Source organism: Pteropus vampyrus, unplaced genomic scaffold (genome assembly GCF_000151845.1).
Source record: "Pteropus vampyrus isolate Shadow unplaced genomic scaffold, Pvam_2.0 Scaffold359, whole genome shotgun sequence".
NCBI classification, from domain to species: domain Eukaryota; kingdom Metazoa; phylum Chordata; class Mammalia; order Chiroptera; family Pteropodidae; genus Pteropus; species Pteropus vampyrus.
The window spans coordinates 545,300-556,248 of NW_011889140.1; the positions used below are offsets into that span (position 1 = coordinate 545,300).

Genomic DNA, 10,949 nt, shown 5'->3' on the forward strand with positions numbered 1-10,949 from the left:
TCAGATTTTGTAAAAGAAGGTCATTTGGAGTAGACGTATCTATAAGCCTGTCACCTTTTCTAGAGGCTTCTGTCATTGCTTTTGCGCCATAAATAACTTTCATTTTAGGGTTTCCTTTGTTAAAAAAATTATATTGTTAAAATTATGTTGCAGAACAAAATTGGCTGGATTCTTCTAATGGATATCGTACTTCTAGAAACTGCAGGATGTATGTATGCTATTTTGTTTACAAAGCTATGAATGACCAAAAATGCAATATAAAATAGGTAGCTATATATTCTGATATCTACAGGATAAATATGTGCTTTAATATTTTAGATCATCACAAGTTCTCATTTTAATTTCATAATTTTCAAAATACCAATCCTTTATATTTGTAAAAATACTGTTGTTGTTGTTGTTGTTGTTGTTTTTAATACTGAGAAAAGCAAGACAATATTCAATGCCTATTTGTTTGTTTTCCTTGACAGGTGCTATTGCATTGGTCACAGTTCTGTAAAGAGATTTGTTTGTAGTTCAGTATTCTCAGAAATTACGCCACTGTGGAGAACCTTTTCATGCTGCAGCAAATCGTGCAGGGTCGGCTTAGAATGTGTAACTCCACATGCACCGGCATATGGGGAATAGATAGAGGATAACACCAAGCTCCACTGCTTTCCTGGTTCTGCCTTTGATTCACTATGTAAACTGGCTAAGCTGTTTCCTCAAGGGTGGCCGTCAGAGTCGCAGCATGTTCGCAGAAGCCGGTAACAGGAAGTTGGAACTCACCCACAGAGAGATTTCTTAGAGGCTTCTGGTGATTCTCCTCAGTGATTTCTGGAACAGCCAGCTCTTCTAAGCTTTTTAGTCCTATGTGGTTGACATGGATGATCTGTGGGAAAGAAAAAACTGAAAATGATACAGTTTCTTAGCCATAGTAAAAATCGCAAATATCAATAAATGAAACAAACATTTAAAATCCTTTGCATCAATTAGATGAGCAGATCAATAGATATAAAATTCAGTTCAGTTCAGACAAAATATAATTAATTTGGGAGCGGAAACCCAAGTCAGGGGCTATATAACATCATCGACACTCTGGACACTTTTTGTTTCATTTTATTCATAAACTAAGAGATAGTCTTTAATCATTTTTACTATAAGTTTTAATATGTAATTCTCATTTATTAGCATATGTCTATGGTTCAAATTCATTTTCAAATTTATTCTCATTGATTCTTATCATACAATCCTATAACAATCCCCACTTCACAATTATGATAAATTTTCAAAAATTGCACTGAAAGAAAAGTATTGGATCCTAGACTAACTTTAGAGGACAAAGGCAGTATACAGAATAGCACAGATGTCATTTTTATTAAATCGTATTTATTCAGATAAATACACAGAAGCGGTACTGCTAGGTCATGTGGGAACTTTATTTCTAATGTTTTGAAGAATCTCCATATTGTTTTCCACAAGTGGCTGCACCAATTTACAACCTTAACAACAGTGTACGAGGGTTCCCTTTCCTGCACATCCTCACCAATACTTTTTATTTGTTGATTTTTTTTATGGCAGTCGTTCTGACAGTTGTGAAGTGCTACCCCGTCGTGGTTTTGATTTGCATTTCCCTGATGATTGGTGATGTTGAGCATCTTTCAAAGTCTGTTGGCCATCAGTATGCCCTCTTGGGATAAATGTCTGTTCGGGTCCTCTGCCATTTTTAAACAGAATTGTTTGGTGTTTTTTGGTGTTAACATGTATCAGTTCCTCATATAGTTTGGATAACCCCTTACTGGAAGTACCATTTGAGAATTTCTCCCATTCATTTTTTCCACTTTGTTGATGGTTTCCTTTGCTTTCCTTTCCTTTATTTTCTCTTTTGTTGCCTTTGACCAAAAGACATATCCAAAAAAATATTGCTAAGAGTGATGTCAAAGAGTTTACTACCTATGTTTTCTTCTAGCAGTTTTATGGTTTCAGGTCTAACGTTTAAGTTTTTAATCCATTTTGAATTTATTTTTATATGCGGTGTAAGAAAATGGTCCAATTTCATGTTTTTGCATGTATCTTTCCATTTTCCCCAACATTTATTGAAGAGCCCATCTTTACCCCATTGTATATTGTTGCCTCCTTTGTCACAGATTAATTGACCATGTAAGTAAGGATTTATATCTGGGTTTTCTATTCTGTCCCATTGATCTATGTGTCTGTTTTTATGCCAGTACCGTGTTCTGATTGCTGTAGCTCTGTAGTACGGTTTGAAATTGGGGACTGTGATACCTCCCACTTTGATCTTTCTCAAGGCTTCTTTGGGTATTCAGAGTCTCTTGCATTTTTTTTTTTTTAATTGGGGCAACTGCCTTCAAATTCCACACTTTCTTTTGATCATACAGATTGAGTAATAGCATGTTGGCTGCCCACCCATTTTACTCCTAGGGGTGCTATGTTCTTCTAACCCATCTCCATAACCCTCTATGGATCAGGCCCACTTAACTGCCTCTCCAACCTTACTATTCATTATAATTGCACCCACCCAGTTTCCAATTGCTAAACATCTTACTCAACAGAAAAACACCAGATGCTTTTCCACTGGAGTCTGGAACAAGACACATGATGCCTACTATCTATCTTAACTTTATTACTATTGTTCTGGAAATTCTAGTCAATGCAATGTAATTAGACAAAGAAAAAAGGAGCCAGGTAGGCAGACAAGCAGGAAGGAAGGAAGAAAAGGGGAAAAAGAAACAACAAAGAAAGTTTAATGTAATAGCACAGAGATGATCATATGATTATTTCTCTGAAAAAAACTAAGAGAACCAACTAATGGTTATATAACCTTGGAATGCAGAAGAATTTGTAAGCATAATTCCAAAAGAAACATAGAATATAAAGATTGCAATATAATAAATTCAGCAAAATATAAAAGAAAATGGCCATAAATCCACCATACAAAAAATTAAACATTAAATAACAAAGGGAAATATATGTGTAACACACATGCTAAAGCAAATATCTAATATTTTTATATTACAAATATTTTACAAATCAGTGAAGAAAAACCATATAACCTTATAAAATGAGTTAAGAATACACACATATAAAAATAACAAAGGAAGAAATAAAATTACCAATATGTAAGTAAATATTCTACTACTCTAGGGATCAAAAAACTACTCTTATTTACAAAATTTTTTTTTTAATTAAATGTATTGGGGTGACATTGGTTAATAAAATTATATAGGTTTCAAGCATACAATTCAATTATACATCATCTGTATATTGCATTGTGTGCTCATCACCCAAAGTCAAATTTCCATCACCATATACTTGACCCCATTTATACTTAAACAAGATACTTGTTTCCCCTCTTACTGACAATTTTAAATCTTTATAGAATTTTTCATGAATTTTATATATATTTTGGACAATTTGTCAACGTGTCTCAAGAGTCTTAAAAGAAGTACCTACTCTTTGACTCAGCATGCATGCTACTATAAACCTATCCTGAGAAAATGATCAAATAAGTATTCAAAGATATATGTGTGAGGATTGTTTTTTGAGAGCAAATGTTGTATAAAAATAGGGACTGTTTAAATAAATTATGGGGCATTTATTAATACAAAACTATGCAGTAATTTATGTAGATGTGGTAAAGCTATATTTATTAATGTGAAAAATATTTTTGATTACAAAATGAGAAACAGCAGGTTACTGAATGTGTGTATGTGTGCATGCGCATGTGTGTGCATGTGTTTGACTGCAAAGGGAAGAAGCCAACTTGATCTAGCCAAAGCAAAAGGAATTTATAACAAAAATAAAAAAGATGTCTCAAGGATTTCAAGACTACTTCTTTGGACAAACTTCTTAGAAAACGGCATATTAAAAATTTCCCAGCATTCGTTATCACTCATCTTTCTCTCCTGTATGCTTTATTCCGTGATCCATGTGATGAATTATGTCTATCCTGGGACTCCCATCTTTATATATTACAGTCCAGCTATATCTGGGAACTACCTGAAATTTTGTAAATTCCAATTCTAAATTCATGGAAAGACTTGGGGCTGAGAATATATGAACATATAACATTAATTAAGTATAGCTAGAGGACTAGACTTGTGTCAGACAAATGTGGCTGCCAGGAGATCCTAGGTTTGGGGAGTTGATATTATCACTGGGAAAAGGGGAATGAATATAGCTAGGCAGAAATCCCACAGATATAATATGAAAATACGTAAATATTATTTGTATGAAGCTGAATCACCTATTGGTTTTCTTCATTCGAATAAACAGCAGTGTGACATCCTCCAAGAATTTGAAAAGCAATTTAATTCTTTATAGTTGCATACTTGGCACACATTTCTTAAAGTTTCTTCTGTTGCCATTCTCTCTCTCTGCCCCCCTCCCCCTTCTCCCTCAAATACACACATACCCCACAGCTGATAATCACTGCGTTATCATCCCTCTTTCCATATTACCCAAACTCTCTTATTACATTTTCTTTTCACCTTTATTTTCATATCCCATATCTATTTTATTCTTTCAATGCCCTTTCCTATGTAAAACGTTGAAGTGTGTTCTTTTAAAAAAAATGACACTTAACATGAGATCTGCCCTCTTAACAAAATTTTAAGTGCATAATACAATACTGCTAACCACAGCACAAAGCTGTACAGCAGATCTCTAGAGCTCACTCATCTTTTATCACTGAAACTTCGAACCCATTGAACCTCGATAGCTTCATATCCCCTTTCCCCAGCCCCTGGCCACCACCATTCTACTCTCCATTTCTGAGTTTCACAATTTTAGATATCTCATATAAATGGAATCATTTAATATTTGTCCTTCTGTGACTGGTTAACAATGGAAAGAACACTCCAATGAACACTCCATGTTCATGGATTGGAAGACCACTACTGTTAAAGTGTTCACAGCACCCAAAGAGAGCTACAGATTCATGCGATCCCTTTCAAAATCAAATTCCCTTTTTTTTTTTCTACAGAAACCGAAAAAACGATTCTAAAATTCATATGGAATTCCACAAGACCTGAAATAGCCAAAGCAACCCTGAGAGAGAACAAAGATGGAGGCATCACACTTCCTGATTTCAAAATGTGTTACAAAGCTATAGTAATTAAAACAGAATGGTATCAGAATAAAAACACATATAGATCAATGGTCAAGTGATTTTTCACAAGGGTGCCAAGAAAACACAATGGGGAAAGAACAGTCTCAACAACAGTGTTGGGGAAACTGGATATCTACGTGTAAGAGATTGAAACTGGACCCTTATCTTACACCATCCACAAAACCCAACTCAAACTGAATTGAAGACGTACATGTAAGACCTGACTCTACAAAATTCTTAGCAGAAAAAAGAGAGGTCTTGGCAATGAGGTCTTAGATATGGCACCAAAAGTACAAGCAACAAAGGTGAGAATAGGCTTGTCGGACTACAGTCTTGCTTCCTTTTTATCTGTTTCCATTTCCTATGACTGCGTTCTGCACTGTAAATACCAAGGGACTCTGGTGACAGACACAGCATCCTTCTGAGCCAACATCTTAAGTATGGGGAAAAGACTGAAAGCTATAAAATGAACTCAATACTATTTATCACCAGAACGTGAGATTCTGGATAATCTTAAAATGTATTTTATCTGTTTTTCTAGATTTTTGAAATGATTAAAAATCCATTAGTTGGAAAATAAATTAAAATCTATGATATGGAAAGCAAACATAGAGATGCTTATCTGGTACCAAGAATTCTCAGTAACATTGCTAACATGTTTCAATTTTATCTCTAATTTATTCTAAGTGGATCAAAGCCTCCCAAAGACTTCATTTTGTAAAATATTTTAACAAAATACCTTACCTATAATAGTGGGTTAATAAATATTTATTTAAAAAATGAACTAGCAGATACACAAATGCATGAAAGTTAATTCCGTAGCTTACATGAAGTCTATAAAACTCCTAGAAGTTAATTTTGTAGTTTACATGGCAACCAAAACAGAAGTACCTACAAAAAACATGTAACCAAGGCTACTATTATTTCAAATCACAAAGACCTAGTGTAACCATTATATGAAATTGATTTCTGCCAAGAAGTAACTCCATCATTTTGCAAAATGTTGACAAAAATTAATATCCTCTATTTAGCTGGAGTTGATTAGAGTTTAACAAAATCCACTATTAGAAATGATAAAATATACCGAGCTAGAAGCTGTCTACTTACTGTGGAGTTTTGCTGTTGTATGTTGTTAAAAGCCAATTTTCTTACTTTGTTTTGCGAAATGTAAAGGATTCCAGATTCGAGTTTTTCCCCCACTGTGGCATTTGCATGTCTTTGTCCCAGACAGTTGTCCCTCTTCATCTTCTCTTTCCATTTGACTTGCCCACGAAGTGTTCCTCTTGATAAAATCGAGTTGCCCATACAATGACTATCAGCCCGCAAGGAGATTCCTCTACTTCCGGCCCTAGCTGCACTACGTGACTGGGATGCTCTCCTACTAGAGACTCATAAAACAGCCCACCCTCCTTCCCTAAGGGGTGGCACGCATCTCTTGGAAGCCTTCTCCTGCCGGGAATTGTTGAATAAAGGCTTAAGCTAACAGTGCCCTGGTAGAGGTTCTTTCAAAATACGAATAATTATCAATAGTTACAGAATTAAGTAATAAGAAGACATTGTTAAAATGTTTGCTGATGCAACAAGGATTCTATCCATATTCAGGGAGTGGGTGTTAGAATGGTAGAGTGTGGTTCAGAGTGGGAGTTATATTTTTATTTTCAATAGTCTATACTTCATGCAAAATGTAAGATTAGGCATTTACCACCAAGAAAAGCACTCGTCTCCCTTAGTGCTTGGTAGCAAGAGTAGAAGCTATTTGCCAGATAGCAGATACCCAGCCAAAAGACAGACAGGTGTTCTAGTTTGTAATAAATGTTTGTGAATTTGAACCCTGTTCATAGATTGAATGAACTGAATTTTATTCTTGAAGACTGTTTGCTAATTATCCAATGTTCCAGAAGGTGTCTGTCAATTCTCTCAAATTCTCCTATATATTCAATATCTTGGCTGATATTTAAATGAAGATTTAAAAATCTTTATATATGTTGAGAAAAATTATCCAATTATTTTATTTTATTTTTTTTACGGCAAGGAGAGGTAAACTTTTCAAACCCGTACAACTGTGCAGGGGCCTTATTTCACAGAAATTTGCCTGGCCAGCTTTGTGGATACCAACTGACTCTGGGAATGATTCCTGGAATAAGACAAAACATACTTAAATTGTAGAAAATCCATTTTCTAATACTGTATTAGAAAATAATATATCATTTCTTAGTACTATTCAATGGGCTTTAGTTTTTTTTGGGTTTTTTTTTTTTTTGACAATTTTGCTAACTCTGGGAAAGGCAAAATAATAGATTCTTTTGGAACTCTACAAAACCATAGGAATAAGTGCTGCGAGACAAAACAAAACTCCTTCACAGCTCTCCTATTTCCTCCCATCATGCACTTGGACTCTTCATCAAGTCACTGAAGTCACAGACAATCAAATGTAGTTAACTGAAACATTTCGACAAATAATTTCCTTAACACCTGTGCTGAGGGCCGCAGAGGAAACAGAGTCCCCACTTCAGGTTTAGTTCATAAAAGGGTATGCGGGGGTGGAGTAGGTATAGTGAACTGTGTCAGCAGGACAGTTGTGATTAAAAGGACAATTACATAAACAATCTGAATATGAAGAAGAATGGGCTAGGGCTCTAAGAAAGGCAAAAACCAATTGGATTCCTCAGAGGAGGAAGACACAGCATCTGGTTGGGAAATTCATTTTATTCACAATAGCCAAGATATGGAAATGACCTAAGTGTCTGTCAGCAGATGAATGGATAAAGAATAATATGTAAATAAAGAGGAAAATGGTATATTAGTCAGAAAGGAGAAAAAAGCAAATACTGCCATTTGTGACAACATGGATGGATCTTGCGGGCAATACGCTAAGTGAAATAAACCAGACAGAGAAAGACAAATACTGTATGATCTCACTTACATATAAAACATATATTTAAAAAAAAAACTCATAGAAGCAAAAAGTGGATAATTGCTAGCGTTGAGGATGGAGAAAATGGGGAGATACTGGTCAAAAGGGTACAAATTTCCAGTTCTGAGATGAGTAAGTTCTAGAGATCTGAATAGCATGGTAATTGTAGGTAATTGTATTATATACCCGAAAGTTTCTGAATGAGTAGATCTTAAATTTTCTTACCAAAAGAAAGAAATGGCTATTATGTGATGTAATGGAGATATTAGCTAATGCTATGGTGGGAATCGTTTTTTGCAACATACATCAAGTCAATACATTGCGCACCTAAACTTACACAATGTTTTCCGTCAATTATATCTAATAAAATTTTTAAAAAATGATGAAAAATCAAAACGGAAAAAGTTCATCATCACCAGTTGGTATCTGAAAATCAGACAGGACTCCCAATACCTACCCCATAGTTAAAATATAATCGGTCAAGGTGGCTTGCTCACTATTATTTCCCACGCCTACTATAATGCCAGCATATAGCAAGTGCTTAGAAAATTTTCTTTTTTTGTCTGAATAAAATTCTTCTTGAGAAATTTAGGTATTTCAGAAGTTAATTATTAGAAGCTTTAAAGTTTCCCATCACTTTATAGTGATATGAATGTGCTCCTTTAAATTATTACTAATATTTTGATTTTTGATCTTCTCTACTTAAAAATGTTGACCTGTCTTCTAGGAGGTCAGGAATCTTGGATGCTCGGGAACCTTAGAATGGACCTTGATGGAAATCTCCACTCTGGCGGGGAGACTAGTCTAGCTGAAATTTCACGTAGACTCCCATGAGTCAAAGGCATGTCTGGTAACATGAGGGAGATGCGGATGGGTACACAAGTACAGAAGATATTGGGGAGGGAGGTACTTAACATTTTTCTTCTTATCTTCACCAGGAAATAGACTTTCCTCCCCCGCTTTTATTTTTTTAAACAATGCATTTCGTCGACAGGAAGAAACGTAATGATGAGTCACATCTAGGAAGCAGGAATTTGATTTTTGACATACTTAGTTCTTTATCGTTAGTAGACATCCAACAGTGACATTTAAAAATTATTCCGTTTCTGTAAACTTGGCTACTCTTTAAAATAAGAGGACGATGTATGTGCAATGGCATACACCCACGTGATAATTCATGTCAACCATGCACTTACTACAAAATCTCAAAGGCTTCCTGACATAAATCACTTGACACCTAAGAATCTAACTCATTAAAATTTACTTGAGGTTCCTGTAACCTTTTCTCAGGAAGCAACAGCAGGTATAGAACGTGCATTTTTTTTTTTTTAATTCGTGCAAAGCTTTAATTCTAGTCTATAAAACCTAAAAAAGAAAACCTTTTTTTGTGGGTAGTTGAAAAAGTCTGGCAGAGGGGTGGGTGGGAAAGTCATGGAATTTTGGAAGTATGACATAGTAGATTATGGTACATCAGAAATTTGTCACAGAATAGTGATGGAGGGGTTGCCAGGCTAAGTCAGATTTTTCCCAGTGCCTATGCCGACGATCTGGTTATAAATTAGTTTCCTCTGAAAGTTGCACTAACATTTTTGGCCACTAGGTCATTAGAATTCACTTCTTCTAAATGTGCTAACAATAATAGTGAGTCAGTCAGTCTGCATGTGCTGTAGCTGGTATTGTACTATATATTGCTAGTGATGATTTCATAGTCTGGGTGTCAGGTGTTTGGAGAAATCTTGCTTACTAACTACCGATGGCTCTACCTCAACTACAGAATAAAGGGAAACCTCCTTAGCATGACATGCAAGGCCCTCAGTGATCTGGTCTGCTGCTAGATATCATCTTAAGCCACTACCCACCTAAATCCTCCATCGAGATTCAGAACCATCTCTCCTTCCTTTATACCACACTGTATTTATAGAGTCTCTGTTTACTCATCCCAGTAAAGCTTTATTCATAAGTCAATCTCCTTAGGGACAAGGGCCATGGTTTATTAATCTTTGTGTGAACAGCACCTAGTACATAGTTGGAGTGCCATAAATGTTTGTTGAATTAATATATGCTCAAACTTTTCACTGATTGGTAGAAGAAGAGGATGTCAGAGATGCAAAGTTTGAGGGCCATTTGATGCACTGATGTTCATTTTGAAGATGGAGGGGACCACATGCCAAAGAATCCAAGTGAGCTAAGAGCGGCTCCCAGCTGACAGCCAGCATGGAAATGGGGATGTCAGTCCTGCCACTGCAAAGGAATTGAATTCTGCCAAAACCTAAATAAATTTGAAAGTGGATTATTCTAGATTCTTCTAGACCAGTCTGCTAACACCTTGATTTCAGCCCTAAGCAGAGAACCCAGTCACGCCAACCCAGACTTCTGACCTCCTAACTGTGAGAAAACAAATGGGTATAGTCAAAAGCCACTACGTGCGTGGTCATTTGCTTTGCAACCATAGACAACTAGTACTACTAGTATGCAACCTCCTCAGATAAATTGGATATGTATGTTTTGCTCTGTTTTGGTTTGTTTACTTAGTTAATAGATCATAGGTGCTTCCTTATCAAACTGATGCTTGTGAACTAGGTAAGAGTGCTTGGTTCAAGCCTGATCAGTCAGTTCCAATCAAGAAGTCAACTATTATTAGATATATGCCACATTTCATGCACTGAAATTCAGTGCTGAATATAACAGACATCATCAGAAGAGCTTCATATTCTAGATCGACACAGCAGAGACATAATTACACATAAAAATTATGTTCAAAGAAATGAACACAATAGCCTTAAAGTGTGAATATTCTGGGGGCTTCTGCTGTAGCGAACACATTTATTATTTTAATTACTGAAGTTCTGTTTGGTTGTGTGTCAAATATGCCTGGCATACTAAATTATTAAAATTTTTGGATAATATCCTATTTCTCTTACTTTT

At 35.5% G+C, this 10,949-nt stretch overlaps 1 protein-coding gene across 5 annotated transcripts in view; it reads right to left on the minus strand.

The window, feature by feature from the left end:
• Window positions 1–773: 773 nt before the first annotated feature.
• Window positions 774–10,949, minus strand: part of LOC111731293 (serine/arginine repetitive matrix protein 1-like) — a 461,631-nt gene continuing 451,455 nt past the window's right edge. For all 5 annotated transcript variants that reach the window (XM_023522879.1, XM_023522878.1, XM_023522880.1 and 2 more), the window contains one exon: window positions 774–871. In XM_023522879.1, the coding sequence (XP_023378647.1) occupies window positions 850–871 (22 nt within the window). In that variant the 3' untranslated portion in view covers window positions 774–849. The remainder of the gene's footprint in view (window positions 872–10,949) is intronic.